Genomic DNA, 19,557 nt, shown 5'->3' with positions numbered 1-19,557 from the left:
GTGATGTTGCACATTCTCCATTCCTATGATAGATTCTTTTTAGTCAGGATGTATTATTTTTACTATATTTTGTTGGATTTGATTCATAATTTTATATTTAGCATCTTTCATTTGTGTTCATAGATGAGATATTAGCTCTATAAGTCAAATACTTATTTAGCTTTTGTTTTTTATTATTAAAACATTTATTTTGAAATATTTCAGACATACAAAAAATTATGTCTCCTGTATCTCTCTTTCTAATAGAATCCCTCCTCCCTTCTTCCTTTGGCTAGTCACTACTCTGAATTTTGTGTTATTCTCCCTATTTTTCATTGCTTTTCTCGTTTTAATATCTGTCTTTAAGGCATTGGATTTACTTGCAAGTGCTGCTTAACTGGCATTCTAAGGGGATTGATGAAACTGTTTTAAAATTATTTGGTTCTAGATATTTTATAATTTTTATAAAATTTATTTTATGCTTTTTACTTTACCTTATGAGCTATTTAGGAGTTTGTTTTAATTTCAAGATATATAGGATTTATATGTGTGTATATACTCTTTTTCCCCCTCGCCTTCCCGCCATACATACATACATACACATACATACACTCTTTTATTGTAGTATTTTAATTTAATTGCATTAGGGGTATTGAATGAAGTCTGTGTGATATTGATTATTTTTGTTGGTGATTTCCTATGTGTTATTATCCAATTATTATATATATAATATATTTATGAATAATCCAATTATTGTGAATGTTCTCTATTTACTTGAAAATAATATATAAATTTATTTGTTGGCTGTAGGGCTCTATCTGCCATTATGAGATCAAATTTATTTTCTCTGAAATATCTTCAGTTCCGTATTAAATTTTTTGTCTGCATGCAACCTCTACCAGATTGTAATGGAGATATTAAAATCTTTACTATCATAATGTATTTTCATTTTATCCTTGTTGTATTCTAGTACACTATGATTATAGAACTATAGATTCATTTCTGTTTGTTGTTTTCCACTGAGTTTGTACTTTCCATCTGAGAATTTATGGAATTCTGCAGTTTGGGGAAATTCTTAGCTTTTATATCTTTGAATATTGTTTTTCTGCTGTTCTTTCTTTTCTTCTGACAGTGCTATTAGACATATATTGGAACTTTTATCTATTCTGCTTTCTTAAGTGCTTTTTTTTGTGTAATATTTTTATATCCTCCTGTTCTGGGAGAATTCTTCAGTATTATATTCTAATTTACTTATTAAATTAAATTTTTAAATTTTCTCTATTGAGATTTTTAACTTCATTGACTACATATTCCAAGATTTCTCATTTAGTGTCTCTTTTTAAACATATGCCAAATATTTACATTTTTACCTGTTTTAATTTCATAAATTTTGTTTTTTATGGAGTTTTCTCCCCTTATTAGATGAAAGACTCTAAATACTTATTTTAAAATTATTTTCAGATTGTGTAAATTAATTTTCACGTAAAGTGGATTTATCTCCTGATTGTCAATTTTGTTGGTTTTCTTAGTGTTTGGGATTTCACTGAGATTATGGACCACTTTTGGGAGAATTAACAATGAACCTTTCAATTCATTAACTGGTATATTTTTCCATCTGTTTAGGTTTTCCGGTTCTTTCAATGATGTTTGTAGTTTTCAGAATACATGTCTTACACATATTTTGTTAAATTTATACCTAGGTAGTACATGTCTAAGATTTTAATGATATTATAAATGGTATTAAATGTTTTAAAATGTGCTAATATATAGAAATAAAGTTGATTTTTTTGCCTATTGACCCTATATCCTTTTGTTTATTGAGACTTGTTTTATGGTTCATGATATCATCTATCTTGATGAATGTTTTCATGTGCACTTGGAAAAAAATGTGTATCCTTCTGTTGTTGGATGGAGTATTATGTAAATGTCAGTTAGGTCAAATTACTTGAATGCTGTTGTCCACATCTATACCCTTTATGATTTTTGACTGCTTATTTTATCAGTTATTGACAGGGAAGTGTCAAAATTCAGTTATATATTTTTTTGCTTCATTACTTTGACATTGTATTATTAGGTGCATACAATTTAATTTTATATATCTTTTCATAAATCAAATTTTTAATCGATATGAAATGTTCCACATTAACCTTGGTAATCTTTCTTTTTCTGAAGTCTACTTTATATCAAGATAGCCACCCCAGCTTTCTTATGATTAGTGAATGCATGGTGTATCTTTTTCTCTAAGTTTACTTTAGTCCTGAATTTTTAAGTTTTAAAAAAATTGAGATATAATTCACATATCATAAAATCCACTCTTTTAAAGTGTACAGTTCAATAAATTTTTATATATTCACAAAGTTGTGCAACAATCACCAGTAATTCCAGAACATTTTCATCACCCCATGAAGAAATCCCATACCTATTACTGTCATCTCCCTCTCCCCCCAGCCCCTGGCTACCACTAATCTAGTTTCTAGGTCTATGGATTTGCCTACTCTGGACATTTCTATAAGTGGAATTATGCAATATGTGGCCTTCCGTGTCTGGCTTCTTTCACTTAGCATAATGTTTTTAAAATTCATCCATGTTATAGTATACATCAGTACTTTATTTCTTTTTATGGCCAAGTAATATTCCATTGTATGGATATACCATATCTTGCTTATTCATCAGTTGATGGACATTTGGGTTGTATCCACTTTTTGGTTATTATGAATAACGCTGTTATACTCTTGTACCTATTTTTGTGTGAACGTATGTTTTCAGTGCTCTTGGGTATATACCTAGCAAGTTGCTGGTTCTTGTGGTAACTGTTTACTTTTCTTGAGGAACACCAAACTTTTTACCACAGTGACTACACCATTTTACATTTCCACCAGCACAGTAGGAGGGTTCCAATTTTTTGGCATCCTCCCCAACACTTGTTTTGTCCATCTTTTTATTTATAGCCATCCTAGTGAGTATGAAGAGCTATCTCATTGTGATTTTGATTTATATTTCCATAATGACTAATGATGTTGAACGTATTTTCATGTGCTTTTTGGCCATTTGTGAATCTTCTTTAGAGAGATGCCTGTTTGTTTTTGCATCATGTATTTTGGGGCTCATTTAAGTACATATATGGTTATATTGTTGTGTCTTCTTGGAATATATTTACCTATGTTTTTAATTGTTACATCATTATAAAATGTCCTTCTTTGCTTCTAGTATCAATTTTTGTTTTAATGTCTAGTGTGTCTGATGTTAGGATAACCACTGCAACTCTCCTTTGGTTACTTCTTGCATAGATTATTTTTTTCCCATGTGTGTCTTTGAATCTAAAGTGTGTCTCTTGTAGACAACATATAATTGGATTATAGTTTGTAATCCATTCTCCTAAACTCTACCTTTTGATTGGAGTGTTTAGTCAATTTACATTTAATGTAAGATAAAGTAGGATTTACCTCTGTCATTTTGCTGTCTTCTCTGTCTTAATGTCCTTTTTGTTTCTCTGTTTCTGCATTAGTGACTTCTTTTGTGTTAACTATTATCAAGTGGACCATTTTAATTCCCTTGTTTCTATTACTATATTTTTTGAGTTATTTTCTTAGTAATGGTTCTGGGGTTCACAATTAACATTTTAATTTTTAACAGTATAGTATGGATTAATACCAATTTAATTTGAATAATACATAAAACTTTGCTTTTATTTAGTTCTGTTCTCTCTCCTCTTCTTTATAATTTTATTATCATACAGATGACATCTTTATACATATACACCCTTCAACACAGTTTAATAATTGTTGCTTTATGTAATTTTATTTTAAATAAGAATGGTTAAATGAGAGAAAATACATTTACACTGTCTTAGGTTTACCAGTGTAGTTCCCTTATTGGTGTTCTTTATTTTTTCATGTGTATTTTAGCTACTGTCTAGTGTCCTTTTATTTTAATATGAAGAATTCTCTTTTTTTGTTTGTTTTAACATCTTTATTGGAGTATAATTGCTTTACAATGGTGTGTTAGTTTCTGCTTTATAACAAAATGAATCAGCTATACACATATATATACCCCCATATCTCCTCCCTCTTGTGTCTCCCTCCCACCCTCCCTATCCCACCCCTCTAGGTGGTCACAAAGCCCTGAGCTGATCTCCCTGTGCTATGTGGCTGCTTCCCACTAGCTATCTATTTTACATTTCATAGTGTATATATGTCAGTGCCACTCTCTCACTTCGTCCCCGCTTACCCTTCCCCCTCCCCGTGTCCTCAAGTCCATTCTCTATGTCTGCGTCTTTATTCCTGTCCTGCCCCTAGGTTCTTCAGAACCATTTTTTTTTTTAATATTCCATATATATGTGTTAGCATATGGTATTTGTTTTCCTCTTTCTGACTTACTTCACACTGTATGAGAGACTCTAGGTCCATCCACCTCACTACAGATAACTCAATTTCGTTTCTTCTTATGGCTGAGTAATATTCCATTGTATCTATGTGCCACATCTTCTTTATCCATTCATCTGTCAATGGACACTTAGGTTGCTTCCATGTCCTGGCTATTGTAAATAGAGCTGCAGTGAACATTGTGGTACATGACCCTTTTGAATTACGGCTTTGTCAGGGTATATGCCCAGTAGTGGGACTGCTGGGTCATATGGTAGTTCCATTTTTAGTTTCTTAAGGAACCTCCATACTGTTCTCCATAATGGCTATATCAATTTACATTCCCACCAACAGTGCAAGAGGGTTCCCTTTCCTCCACACCCTCTCCAGCATTTATTGTTTGTAGATTTTTTGATGATGGCCATTCTGACCAGTGTGAGGTGATACCTCATTGTAGTTTTGATTTGCATTTCTCTAATGATTAGTGAAGATGAGCATCCTTTCATGTGTTTGTTGGCAATCCGTATATCTTCTTTGGAGAAATGTCTATGTAGGACTTCTGCCCATTTTTGGATTGGGTTGTTTCCTTTTTTATATGGAGCTGCATGAGCTGCTAGTCAATTTTGGAGATTAATCCTTTGTCAGTTGCTTCATTTGCAAATATTTTCTCCCATTCTGAGGGTTGTCTTTTCATCTTGTTTATTTTTTTCCTTTGCTGTGCAAAAGCTTTTACGTTTCATTAGGTCCCATTTGTTTATTTTTGTTTTTATTTCCATCTCTCTAGGAGGTGGGTCAAAAAGGATCTTGCTGTGATTTATGTCATAGAGTGTTCTGCCTATGTTTTCCTCTAAGAGTTTGATAGTGTCTGGCCTTACATTTAGGTCTTTAATCCATTCTGAGTTTTTTTGTGTGTATGGTGTTAGGGAATGTTCTAATTTCATTCTTTTACCTGTAGCTGTCCAGTTTTCCCAGCACCACTTATTGAAGAGGCTCTCTTTTCTCCATTGTATGTACTTGCCTCCTTTATCAAAACTAAGATGACCACATGTGTGTAGGTTTATCTCTGGGCTTTCTATCCTGTTCCATTGATCTACATTTCTGTTGTTGTGCCAGTACCATACTGTCTTGATTACTGTAGCTTTGTAGTATAGTCTGAAGTCTGGGCACCTGATTCCTCCAGCTCCGTTTTTCTTTCTCAAGATTGTTTTGGCTATTCGGGGTCTTTTGTGTTTCCTGTAGTTTTTCCTTTTTTTGTGACATCTTTGTCTGGTTTTGGTATAAGTGTGATGGTGGCCTCGTAGAATGAGTTTGGGAGTGTTCCTCCCTCTGCTCTGTTTTGGAAGAGTTTGAGAAGGATTGGTGTTAGCTGTTCTCTAAATATTTGACAGAATTCACCTGTGAAGCCATCTGGTCCTGGGCTTTTGTTTGTTGGAAGATTTTTAATCACAGTTTCAATATCAGTGCTTGTGATTGGTCTGTTTATATTTTCTATTCCTTCCTGGTTCAGTCACAGAAGGTTGTGCTTTTCTAAGAATTTGTCCATTTCTTGCAGGTTGTCCATTTTATTGGCATATAGTTGCTTGTAGTAATCTCTCATGATCCTTTGTATTTCTGCAGTGTCAGTTGTTACTTCTCCTTTTTTATTTCTAATTCAGTTGTTTTGAGTCCTCTCCCTTTTTTTTTCTTGATGAGTCTGGCTAATGGTTATTATCAATTTTGTTTACCTTCTCAAAGAACCAGCTTTTAGTTTTATTGATCTTTGCTATCATTTCCTTCATTTTTTTCCCATTTATTTCTGATCTGATCTTTATGATTTCTTCTGCTAACTTTGGGTATTTTGTTCTCCTTTCTCTAATTGCTTTAGGTGTAAGGTTAGGTTGTTTATTTAAGATGTTTCTTGTTTCTTGAGGTAGGAGTGCATTGCTATAAACTTCCTTCTTAGAGCTGCTTTTGCTGCATCTCATAGGTTTTGAGTCAACGTGTTTTCATTGTCATTTGTTTGTAGGTATTTTTTTATTTCCTCTTTGATATCTTCAGAGATCTCTTGGTTATTTAGTAGTGTATTGTTTAGCCTCCATGTGTTTGTATTTTTTACATATTTTTTTCCTGTAATTGATATCTAGTCTCATAGGGTTGTGGTCGGAAAAGATAATTGATACAATTTCAATTTTCTTAAATTTACTGAGGCTTGATTTGTGACCCAAGATATGATCTATCCTGGAAAATGTTCCATGAGCACTTGAGAAGAAAGTGTTTTCTGTTGTTTTTGGATGGAATGTCCTATAAATATCAATTAATTCCATCTTGTTTAATGTATCATTTAAAGCTTGTGTTTCCTTATTTATTTTCATGATGGTTGATCTGTCCATTGGGGAAAGTGGGGTGTTAAAGCCGCCTACTATGATTGTATAACTGTTGATTTCCCCTTTTATGGCTATTAGCATTTGCCTTATGTATTGCGGTGCTCCTATTTTGGGTGCATAAATATTTGCAATTGTTATATCTTCTTCTTGGATTGATCCCTTGATCATTATGTAGTGTCCTTCTTTGTCTCTTGTAATAGTCTTTATTTTAAAGCCTATTTTGTCTGATATAAGAATTGCTACTCCAGGTTTCTTTTGATTTCCATTTGCATGGAATATCTTTTTCCATCCCCTCATTTTCAGTCTGTATGTGTACCTAGGTCTGAAGTGGGTCTTTTGTAGACAGCATATGTATGGGTCTTTTTTTTGTATCCATTCAGCCAGTCTGTGTCTTTTGGTTGGAGCATTTAATCCATTTACATTTAAGGTAGTTATCAATATGTTTGTTCCTATTACCATTTACTAAATTGTTTTGGGTTTGTTATTGTAGGTCTTTTCCTTCTCTTGTGTTTCCTGCCTAGAGAAGTTCCTTTAGCATTTGTTGTAAAGCTGGTTTGTTGGTGCTGAATTCTCTTAGCTTTTGTTTGTCTGTAAAGGTTTTGATTTCTCCATCAAATCTGAATGAGATCCTTGCTGGATAGAGTAATCTTTGTTGTAGGGTTTTCCCTTTCATCACTTTAAATATGTCCTGCCATTCCCTTCTGGCTTGCAGAGTTTTGCTGAAAGATCAGCTGTTAACCTTATGGGGATTCCCTTGTATGTTATTTCTTGTTTTTCCCTTGCTGCTTTTAATATTTTTTCTTTGTATTTAATTTTTGACAGTTTGATTAATATGTGTCTTGGCATGTTTCTCCTTGGATTTATCCTGTATGGGACTCTCTGTGCTTCCTGGACTTGATTAACTATTTCCTTTCCCATATTTGGGAAATTTTCAACTATAATCTCTTCAAATATTTTCTCACTCCCTTTCTGTTTCTCTTCTTCTTCTGGGACCCCTATAATTCAAATGTTGGTGCATTTCATGTTGTCCCAGAGGTCTCTGAGACTGTCCTTAATTCTTTTCATTCTTTTTTCTTTATTCTGCTCTGCAGTAGTTATTTCCACTATTTTATCTTCCAGGTCACTTATCCGTTCTTCTGCCTCAGTTATTCTGCCATTGATTCCTTCTAGAGAACTTCTAATTTCATTTATTGTGTTGTTCATCGTTGTTTGTTTGTTCTTTAGTTCTTCTAGGTCCTTGTTAAAAGATTCTTGTATGTTTCTCCATTCTATTTCCAAGATTTTGGATCATCTTTACTATTATTATTCTGAATTCTTTTTCAGGTAGATTGCCTATTTCTTCTTCATTTGTTTGGTCTGGTGGGTTTTTACCTTGCTCCTTCATCTGCTGTATGTTTCTCTGTTTTCTCATTTTGCTTAACTTACTGTGGTTGGGGTCTCCTTTTCACAGGCTGCAGGTTCGTAGTTCCCACTGTTTTTGGTGTCTGCCCCCAGTGCGTAAGGTTGGTTCAGTGCGTTGTGTAGGCTTCCTGGTGGAGGGGACTGGTGCCTGTTTTCTGGTGGGTGAGGGTGGATCTTGTCTTTCTGGTGGGCAGGACAGCATCTGGTGGTATGTTTTGGGGTGTCAGTGACCTTATTATGATTTTAGGCAGCCTATATTCTAATGGGTGGTGTTGTGTTTCTGTCTTGCTAGGTGTTTGGCATCAGGTGTCCAGCACTGTAGCTTGCTGGTCGTTGAGTGGAGCTGGGTCTTAGCATTGAGATGGAGATCTGTGGGAGAGCTCTCGCTGTTTGATATTACATGGAGCCGGGAGGTCTCTGGTGGACCAATGTCCTAAACTCAGCTCTCCCACCTCAGAGGCACAGACCTGACACCCGGCCAGAGCTCTAGACCCCTGTCAGCCACAAGGGTCAGAAGAAAAGGGAGAAAGAAAGAAAGAGAGAAAGAGAGAGAGAGAGAGAGAGAGAGAGAGAGAGAGAGAGAGAGAGGAAGGTAGGGAAATTAAATAAAGTTATTAAAATTAAAAAATTAAAAAATTATTAAAAATAAAAAATATATTGAAAAATAGTTTTAAAAAAAGAAAGAGCAAGCAAACCAAAAAACAAATCCACCAATGATAACAAGAGCTAAAAAAGTATACTAAAAAACTAAAAAATGGACAGACAGAACCCTTCGACAATTGGTAAAAGCAAAGCTATACAGAGAAAATCACACAAGGTCCATCTCCTCAACTTTGGGATGATTCGTTTTCTGTTCAGGTATTCCAGAGATGCAGGGTACATCAAGTTGATTGTGGAGATTTAATCTGCTCCTCCTGAGGCTCTGGGAGAAATTTCCCTTTCTCTTCCTTGTTTGCACAGCTCATGGGGTTCAGCTTTGGATTTGGCCCTGCCTCTGCGTGTAGGTCGCCTGAGGGTGTCTGTTCTTCGCTCAGACAGGACGGGGTTAAAGTAGCAGCTGATTAGGGGGCTTTGGCTCACTCAGGCCATGGGGAGGGAGGGAGGGGCATGGAATGCAGGGCCAGCCTGCGGCGGCAGAGGCCACAGTGACGTTGCAAGAGCCTGAGGTGTGCTGTGTGTTCTCCCGGGGAAGTTGTCCCTGGGTCACGGGACTGGCAGTGGCGGGCTGCACAGGTTCCCAGGAGGGGAGGTGTGGATAGTGACCTGTGCTTACACACGGGCTTCTTGGTGGCTGCAGCAGTAGCCTTAGCATTTCATGCCTGTCTCTGGTGTCCACGCTGATAGCCACGGCTCGCACCTGTCTCTGGAGCTCACTTAGGCGGTACTCTGAATCGCCTCTCCTCACGCACCCCGAAACAGTGGTCTCTTGCCTCTTATCCAGTTCCAGACTTTTTTGGACTCCCTCCCAGCTAGCTGTGGCACACTAGCCCCCTTCAGGCTGTGTTCTCGTGGCCATCCCCAGTCCTCTCCCTGGGATCTGACCTCCGAAGCTGAGGCCTCAGCTCTCAGCCCCCACCCACTGAGAGCAGACAAGCCTCTCAGGCTGGTGAGTACTGATTGGCACTGATCCTCTGTGCGGAAATCTCTCTGCTTTGCCCTTTGCACCCCTGTTGCTGTGCTCTCCTCCGTGGCTCTGAAGCTTCCCTGCTGCCACCCCCATCTCTGCCAGTGAAGGGGCTTCCTATTGTGTGGAAACTTTTCCTCCTTCACAGCTCCCTCCCAGAGGTGCTGGTCCCATCCTTATTCTTTTGTCTCTGTTTTTTCTTTTTTCTTTTGCCATACCCAGGTACGTGGGGGAGTTTCTTGCGTTTTGGGAAGTCTGAGGTCTTCTGCCAGCGTTCTGTAGGTGTTCTGTAGGAGTTCTTCCACATGTAGATGTATTTCTGATGTATTTGTGGGGCGGAAGGTGATCTCCATATCTTACTCCTCCGCCATTTTGAAGGTCTCCGAAGGATTCTCTTTAATAATTCTTACAGGGAAGTTCTGTTAGTGATGGATTATCTGTTTTTGTTTGAGAAAGTCTTAATTTTCCGTCTCTTTGAAGGAGAATTGCCTGGATATTGAACTATTGAAAGTCTTCTTCAAGTACTTTGGATAAGTCATTCCACTTTCTTTTGGCTTCATATTTCTGATGAGAAATTGGCTGTTATTCCTGTTGAGGATTTCTGGTACCTACTGAATCATTTTACTTTTGCTGCTTTCAAGATTCTGTCTTCATCTTTGTCTTTGAACAGTCTGTTTACAATGTGTGTGATTTGGAGTTATTGGAGTTTGTTGGATGTATAGATTGTTTTTCTTTAAATTTCAGAAGTTTTCATCCATTATTTCTGCAAACATTCTTTCTGGCCGTTTCTCCTCTACTTTAGGGCTCCCATTATATCTATGTTGCTGTGCTTGATGGTTTCCTACAAGTCTCTGAGACTATTCATTTTTCTTTTTTCTTTCTGTACCTCAGACTGGATAATCTCAATTGACAAATTTTCAGGTTCACTTATTCTTTCTTCTGCTACCTTATATCTGCTCTTGAGTTTCTCTAGTGAAATTTTCATTTGTTTTGTACTTTTCAACTCTAAAATTTCTATTTTTTAAAATAATGTCTATCTATTGATATTCCTTATTTGATGAGACGTCTTTGCCACATCGCCATACTTTTCTTTAGATCTTTAGATAAGTTTTCCTGTAGTCCTTTGTACATATTTATAATAGATGATTTAAAGCTCTTGTTTAGTAAGCCCAACTTCTGGGCTTCCTGAAGGACATTTTCTGCTGACTGCCTTTTCCTCCATGTATACGTCATACTCTTGTTTCTTTACATGTCATAATTTTTGTTGAAAACTGGACATTTGAAATAATATAATATGGAACTGTGTAAATCAGACTTACTCTATTTCCCAGAGTTTATTGTTTTCTTGCTGTTGTTGTTGCTTTTTGTTTGTTTATTTACTTTCCTGAGGCAATGTCTATATTCTGTAAAGTCTGTGTTCTTTGTTGTGTGTGGCCACTGAAGTCTCTGCTCAGTTAGCTTTATGGCCCTCTAATGACAGGACTTGTATTTCCTTAAATGCTTTGAACCAGTGAGTCCCCCAGTCTTTGCTGAGTATCTCTATTGCTGTGTATGTTGGGACATGCTTTCTATGCCCTGCAGGTAATGTACAACTCTGTCTTAGTCTTCACTTCCAACATTTTCAAAGCCTCAAGGTCAACCAGAGGTGAGAGATTAGGGCTTCCTTAAGTAATTTCTAGGTTTGCTCATAGCCCTGCACATGTGCATGACCTTCTAAATTGCCAAGAATGTATCATAGCTTGTCAAAGACAGCCCCCCAACACACACACACACACACACACACACACACACACACACAGACACACACAGTTCTCCAGCTTTGCCTTTTAAGTGTTTTGGTCACTTATTGTTTGCTCCAACTGGCACTGCCTCAGGCATCCATGATGTTAAACAATAGCTGCTTTTTTTTTTTTTTTTGACAAATGCCTTGGAGGTAAAGGATGTTTGTTGTGACTAAGCTCTGGTTCAAGTCAAATAAAGAGAAGCCCTGTGAATGGGGGTTGACAATTCCTTAGGCGTAGGGCTCTTGGGTAGCTTTATACCTGATTTCCTACAGTGGCTGTAGGGCTGCTAGTTTTCATGGCTACCATGATTGTAAGGGTCTTGGTTGTCAAGGCTATAGCAGACCTGAGTAGAGGAGATTGGGAATAAAGTATGTTAAAACACCACAATATCACTGTTTTTACCAAAATTCAGCTATTTTTCTTGAATAAATGCTCCTCAGATCGTTGCAAACTTCTCGTTAATTTCTAGACCTCTAAAAAGTTGATTTTGACAGTTTTTGTTGATGTTCTCATAGCTTTTACAGAGGGCTGATTTTTTGTTTGTTTCACATCTGATTTATTTATCTCTCTATGATACAAGTAGAGATATAGACATAAAAATATATTGATGAAACATTTGAAGTTGCTTACATTCAGACACTTTACCACTAAATATTTTAGGGTAAATCTCCTAAGAACAAGGACATTCTCCTATATAAATTATAATACAATTCCCCCACACAATAAATTTAGCATTTATACAACAATAGTGTCTAATTTAGGGCTCATAGTAAATATTCACCATTTGTTACAATAATTTTTTTATTATAATTGACATACAATATTAGTTTTTGGTGTATAACATAGTGATTCAATATTTTTATACATTATGAAATGATCACCAGGGTAAGTCTAGTTACCATCTGTCACCATATGGAGTTATTATAATATTATTGACTATATTCCCTATGCTGCACATTAATTCCATTACTTATTTACTTAATAGCTGGAAGTTTGTACCTCTTAATCCCCTTCACCCACTTTGTCTGTCCCCCCACCCCCGCCTCCCCTCTGGCAACCACCAGTTCAGTTCTGTATCTGTGTGTCTCTGTTTTGTTCATTTGTTTTGTTATTTTTATGGTATTTTTCCTTCTGTATCTGACTTATTTCACTTAGCATAATATCCTCTAGGTCCATCCATGTTCTTGCAAATGGCAATGTTGTATTCTTTTTTATGGCTGAGTAATATCCCTGTGTGTGTGGGGGGGTGGGGGGATGTGTTTGTGTGTATCACACCTTCTTTATGCATTCATCTATTGATGGATATTTAGGTTGCTTTCATATCTTGCTATTATAAATAGTGCTGCAATGAACATGGTACATATATCTTTTCTTTTTAAAAAATATTTATTTAAAAACAATTTTTATTTATTTATTTATATTTATTTATTTGTGGCTGCGTTGGGTCTTCGTTGTTGTGCATGGGCTTTCTCTAGTTGTGATGGGGGGGCTACTCTTCGTTGTGGTGCACAGGCTTCTCATTGCGGTGGCTTTTCTTGTTGTGGAGCATGGGTCTAGGTGCGCAGGCTTCAGTAGTTGTGGCACATGGGCTCAGTAGTTGTGGCTCACAGGTTCCAGAGCACAGGCTCAGTAGTTGTGGCTCATGGGCTTAGTTGCTCCATGGCATGTGGAATCTTCCTGGACCAGGGCTTGAACCCGTGTCCCCTGCACTGGCAGGAGGATTCTTAACCACTGCGCCACCAGGGAAGTCCCCATATATCTTTTCAAATTAGTATTTTCTTTTTTTTTTCAGATAAATACCCAGGAGTGGAATTGCTGGATCCTATAAGTGGTTCTATTTTAGTTCTGTGAGGAACCTCCGATATACTGTTTTCCATAATGGCTGCACCAGTTGACATTCCCACCAACAGTGTGTGAGAGTTCCCTTTTTTCCACATCTTCACCAACACTTGTTGTTTCTTGTCTTTTTGGTAATAACCATTCTGTGGAGTGTGAGGTGGTATCTCATTGTCGTCTTGATTTGCATTTCTCTGACAATTAGTGATGTTGAACATCTTTTCATGTGCCTGTTGGCCATCTATATATCTTCTTTGGAAAAATGTCTATTCAGCTTCTCTGTGGAGGGGCTGATTTTGGAGATATTTGCTATTATGAAAATACTTTTTCTATGTATGTCTTAATCTTTAAAATTGTATTTTTGCAGACTAGCATATTGTGTTTTGCTTTTTTATCCAGTCTAATAATTTCTGCCTTCTAGTTACATTACTTAAGACATTTACATTCATGTAATTATCCATATGATTGGTTTAAGCCAACCAGTTTGCTATTTATTTTATATTTGTTCCGTCACATTTTCTTTAACCCTTCTTTTAATGCCTTCTTTTTGGAACTTTCCATGGTATTCCTTTAAGGAATGGCAGAATTTATAGAACTGTGGATAAGGAAAAATGTCATGTCTTCTTAAATATACTACAAATTGGAAAGAGACTCAGTATTTTCCATTGAGGACAGTTAGAGCTGTGCTGTCCTATAGAAGTATAATTTGAGCCAAGGATATAATTTAAAAATTTCCCCTAGCTACATTAAATAATTAAAAGAAGTGATAAAATTAATTTTAACAGTAATTTTATTTGTCAGTATAAGTACTGTCCTTTCAACATGTAATTAATGTAAAAGTTGTTAATGAGATTTTTACACTTTTTTTGTAAAAATTCTTTAAAATATTTTTGAACAAGTCTTCAAAAATCTTCAAAATCTTGTATTTTACACTAACTGTCCAACTCAATTTGGACCAGCCACATCTGTAGACATAACACAGACTTAGAGGGACTCTAACAGGTTTGGTTTAAATGAGGCAGAGTAGGAAATGAAGCTGATGGACAGAATGAGATTTCTGAGGGCCTTGATTTTAATAATCAATAGTGAATTATTAGGACAAAAGTAGGAAATAGAATAAGGGGTAGATGGAGTCAAAATAGCTAGCATAGAAAATAACCTTAACTGCTGTATACAGAGGGACATGAAGTCTTAGTCATTTATTCAGTGCAATAGTCTATATTAAGATGGTAGATGATAGTGGTTTTCATTCTGATAATAACTATAGCTAGTATTTATTTTTTTATTTTATTTTTTTTATACATTTTTATTTATTTATTTATTTATTTTTGGCTACGTTGGGTCTTTGTTGCTGTGCGTGGGCTTTCTCTAGTTGTGGCGAGTGGGGGTTACTCCTCTTTGCGGTGCACGGGCTTCTCGTTGCAGTGGTTTCTCTTGTTGCAGAGCATGGGCTCTAGGCGTGCAGGCTTCAGTAGTTGTGGTGCACGGGCTTAGTTGCTCTGTGGCATGTAGGATCTTCCCGGACCAGGGCCCGAACCCATATCCCCTTCATTGGCAGGTGGATTCTTAACCTGTGCGCCACCAGGGAAGCCCACTAGTATTTATTTAATGCACTGTCAGGCACTGTTCTAAGCACTTTGAATGTATTGTATTGACTCATTTATTGCGTGACTCTAAGTAAGTAAATCACCTTCACTTTATTGGGGCTCTATTGTTTCCCTATATAAAAAATTCGAAGCTGTACTAGATAATTTCTAAGCTGCTTCTTAATATGGAAAGTCTGTGTTTCTGGATACATTGATGAGGAAATTAGAATTTCTGTTCTCAGAGAATTTATAATCAAATAAAAGAGGTGAGGTGTACCCACTTCATTAAAATGCATAGAGACAATAATTAGGGCCTTAAGAGAACTATAAAATGCTGTGAGAATTTAAAACTATTTACTTGAATATAATAAATTCACAATAAATGTTTGAATTAGATTGAATTGAATAGTGATAGTTGGTGAACAAGAGAAGTTTTGTATATGGGATGGCAGTTAATGTAAGCCTTGGGAGGTAGAAGTAGATGAGGAGGAGATGGCATGGAGTAGAAATGAGTAGTACTCTGGATAGTGGAAGAATGCCAGGCAAGAAAGTAATGTGTGTGTTCAGAAAACAATAACAAATATACTTTGATTGTATTTTTAGGAGGTGTCAAGTAATATTGCTATGTGATAAGTTGGATTCAAATCTTGGAGAATCTTCAATAGCCTACTAAGGATATGGTTGATCACTGACAATGAAATATGGCAGGAACTGGAGAGACTGCGCTATGTATTTTTTAGAAACCCTACATCTTATGCCTATACTTTGTGTCAGTCCTGAGAATAGTTAAGTGCAGTTTTATATTTAAAAAATATTTCATTGGGCTAGAAACTTACAGTTCGCTTGCTTTGAAAGTTTGTCATATTTCTTTTGATGAGGGTGTGTATGGGCTGCGACTTAGGGTGATACAGGTCAGATTTGTGCTTTTTTTGGTATTTTTTTTGTCCTCTAGTATAGTGCTTTATTTCTGCTGAGTCTTAATCCTTTGTGATTAAATGATGCTGAAAAGTTTATGTCAGCATTCTACATAAAGTGGGAGCCTGAGGCTTACTGTTTAAAACTATTAGTGTCTGTCCCAAGAGCCAGTACATAGAGCTTCCAATGTGGCACAAAGAACCAAGTGGAAAATCATAGATTTCTCAGAGGGATGGAAGTTATAAAGGCATTTCATTTAACTCTGTAAACACTAGAATCTCTCTTTTTTTTTTTAACCTGTGCATATTTTTATTAGCTTAGCAGACTAGTGTTTTTATGTAATGTTTGGTAAGTTTATTTTAGTACAGTAGTTCAGGGAATTCATGAAGCAGTCACATTCATCTGTCTAATTTCTTTCAGGTAACTTGCCCAGGAGTGGTGCTGAAAGACAAGGAGGACATCTATCTTAGCATCTGTGTGTTTGGCCAATACAAAAAGACACAATGTGTCCCAGCCAATTTTCCACTGGTCTTCAATGCCAGAATGGTGTTTGAAAAGGTGAGTTCAAATATCCAATCAAATGTTAACAAATAAAAAATCAAAGTGGTTCCAAATTTTGAATAACACATATTACTGTTGTTGACTATGCACTTTGATTTAATTCAAAAGGAGATTTGTAACTTAAATCTGGAAGCTTGAAGATAAATATGCATTATATTACACATTGAATCAGTTGCCTCTTTTTCAGGATGGATCAGTTTACTTCTAAAATTGTCTTAGTGGTCTTTATGTAAAATATAGCACCTTGAATTCTAAGTAATCATTTTCATAAAAGAGAGGGGGGAGATATTAATAGGTAAGAATAGGTCATATTTTGCTTATGGCTGTCATATGGTGCTTCTTTCTGTAAGTCTCTTTTCTTTTTTCCCCCGAATCATCTGGTGCTTTTGGGTAATTATTACCAATTGTATTTCTCACTTTTTTCTTTCCTTCTCTCCTTGTCTACTTCCCTCTTTCCTTCCTTTTTCTCCTTCCTCTTCTCCACAGATAATTACTGAGTACCTGCTCTGTTCCATGCACTGTTCTAGGCACTGGGTAAACAAAACAAACATGCTCCCCTCTTGGAGCTTTCGTTGTAATAGGTGAAACAGACAATAATCAAGTAAATAGTAAGTGTCATGAAGAGAATAAAGGGAGGGTAAGGGGACAGAAGGATTAAGGGGATTGTTTATTTTAAAGGGTGGTCAGAGAAGGCAATAACATTGAAACTGAGCCTGAATTATGAGACAGTATCAGTTATTTAAAGGTCTAGGATAAAAACATTCTAAGCAGAGGAACAGAAAATATAAAGGTGTCTTGTTGGGAATAAGCTTGATGAGCTGGAGGAACACCAAGAAGGCAAGTATGACCATGGTAACAAAGGGAGGACTGCTAGCAGATCAAATTGGAGAGGGAGGCAGAGCCAGCTGTAATTTTTGTTTGTTGGTAAAATCTTGTATAGTGATCATGGGAAGCAGAGAGGAAGTGACAGTTCTCAATAATGTCAGAAGTTTCTTTGGTTGGGAAAGGAATATTTTGGGAATGAGAAGGAAAACACGAAAACTATTTCATATATGTCTTCCTTTTATGTTCTCTTCTCTATCCTGCTTCCCTCTGCCTTCTCTCACTATAGGTGTTCCCTGAAGCAGTAGACCCTGGAGATGTGGTTGCACAACTTGAATGTAAGTTTTTAACTTTTAATTTCTGATTCTAAGAGATTTTAGAATCATACTCTTTAATCCTGAGTTAGATAAAAGTCAAAAAGGGTCTAACAAGAACTTCAAACATCTTGAGGTGAGAATTTTCTTACACTTTTTAGAATTTTGGAATATACGTGGAAATAATAAAAAATACATGTGCTGGCGAGAGATGGGGGATTTTTCCTTTTTCTGTGTTTGATCTGTGAATAACAAAAAGACTTATCTGAACTATTTATTGATTAAAATGATATGGGCTGTTAATGATGTAAGAACTGAGATTCATGTTAGGTGGGACTTGGCCCTGCAAACAAAAATATGTCTTTAACCTCACTGTGTTGCAAATCAAGAGAGTAAATAATAGAAGATGGAAGTAATAGTAGCTTAAAATATATATGCTTTTGCATTTTGTATTATATGCAATATGTTAATAAATTGTTTGAAAGTGACGTATTCAAGGCTGTGGTTAACAGTAAATTCTTCAAAGTACTAGGGATCAACTATAAAAAGATCCAGTTTTTTGTAGGAGCAGCAATGCAAAGGTATACGTTTGGGAATACGTTATTCGAGCTCTGAGTATGAAATGAAAAGCTCTGTTATTTATCCTTGTAATCAGAAAGGGATTAGGGATTACCATATTGGTCTAATATATAATTGTGGCTCAAAACGCCAACAATATTGAGCATCGTCAATGTCAACTGTCCCTTCCATACCTTTTGCACCCCGTTGGGACTCTAGCAATATAGAAACGTGCAGCCTGGAACCATGCTAGAATCTGGGCATATGGGTAGAAATAAGGCTGGCTCATTGTTTTACCTTCAGGGAGTTAATAGTTTAAAGAATTCTTTATGACTAATGTCAATATCGTATTTATTTTTTATAGCTGTTCTTGCACTTGGTATTCTGTCTTCCACTATGGCAGACTAGTGAGGTGGCAACTTGGTACCAGTGCGTAATGACTTTTAATTTCTTGAACATCTTGTTCAGTATCTGGGAAATTGTGTATCTTAGAAAATATGAAGATAATTATTTCCCTTATCATTCTGAAATTCTTTTGTTAAAAAACATAATTTTTCCTATTTTATTTGAAATTTAGGGTCTCTAAGAGTACTTGGTGGTTATTATTATTTGTAATCTTTCTTGTCTTGATTTCCCTGATTCAGTTTTTCTCTTAGGTTTCCTCCTTCATCACTGGCATTCCACTTTTTGGTATCTTTCTCAAATTCCTCTGGCTTCACTTCTCTGATCTCTTTTTACTTAGTTTCTACTTTCTCCTTATATATTCTCCAAAAACTTGGCTTCATGTTTTACCTATCTTCTGATGACTTCCACAGCAGTCTTTATCCCTGATCTCTCTTGTAAGCTTTGGGCCCCTTTTCTTTTACTTTTATTTTCCTCTCAGCTTTGCAGTTTTTTGTTGTCCCCTAACCTTATTAATATGAAAAATTAAAACTATACTAAAAGTGGAAAAGATGGAATGATGAAGCCTCATATACCTGTCAGCTTCAACAGTTTTTGACATTTTGCCCATTGTATTATATGTTTACCCTGCCACTTAAAAAAATGTTGGAATATTTAAAAGCAAATTCTATACATACATTATTTCACTGCAAATATTCTGACATGACCTCTAATTGATAAAGGCTTTTTTGAAAAAAATATAACCACTACATTGGTATCATACCTAACAAAATTAATAATAATTCCTTAATAACATCGAATACTTAGTCATTATGCAGGTTTCTCCAGTTGCCACCAAAATGTCTTTATACAGTTGGTTTGTTAAAAATCAGGATCCCATCAAGGTGTGGTTCACATATGTATATGGCTGTTTAGCTTTTAAGTTTATTTTTTTCTGTAGTAGTGTCCCTCACTTTTTTTTCCTAATGCTGTGAATTTGTTAGAAAAATCAGGTCCTTTAGAATGTCCTACAGTTTGGATTTGGCTGCTACTTCCTTAAAGTGTTGTTTAG

General features: G+C 36.0%; 1 protein-coding gene across 4 annotated transcripts in view; it reads left to right on the top strand.

The window, feature by feature from the left end:
• Positions 1-19,557, top strand: part of SPATA6 (spermatogenesis associated 6) — a 163,227-nt gene that overhangs the window by 8,818 nt on the left and 134,852 nt on the right. For 3 of the 4 annotated variants that reach the window (XM_057548124.1, XM_007164491.2, XM_057548120.1), the window contains exons 2-3: positions 16,270-16,407; positions 17,522-17,570. In XM_057548124.1, coding sequence (XP_057404107.1) covers positions 16,270-16,407; positions 17,522-17,570 — 187 coding nt within the window. Of the gene's footprint in view, positions 1-13,304; positions 13,426-16,269; positions 16,408-17,521; positions 17,571-19,557 lie in introns of all 4 variants that reach the window. The other variant, XM_057548122.1, reaches the window with a different exon arrangement.

The sequence above is a fragment of the Balaenoptera acutorostrata genome, chromosome 1 (assembly GCF_949987535.1).
Source record: "Balaenoptera acutorostrata chromosome 1, mBalAcu1.1, whole genome shotgun sequence".
NCBI classification, from domain to species: domain Eukaryota; kingdom Metazoa; phylum Chordata; class Mammalia; order Artiodactyla; family Balaenopteridae; genus Balaenoptera; species Balaenoptera acutorostrata.
The sequence above is the reverse complement of the archived record's forward strand: the minus strand, read 5'-3'. Positions and strand labels throughout refer to the sequence as shown.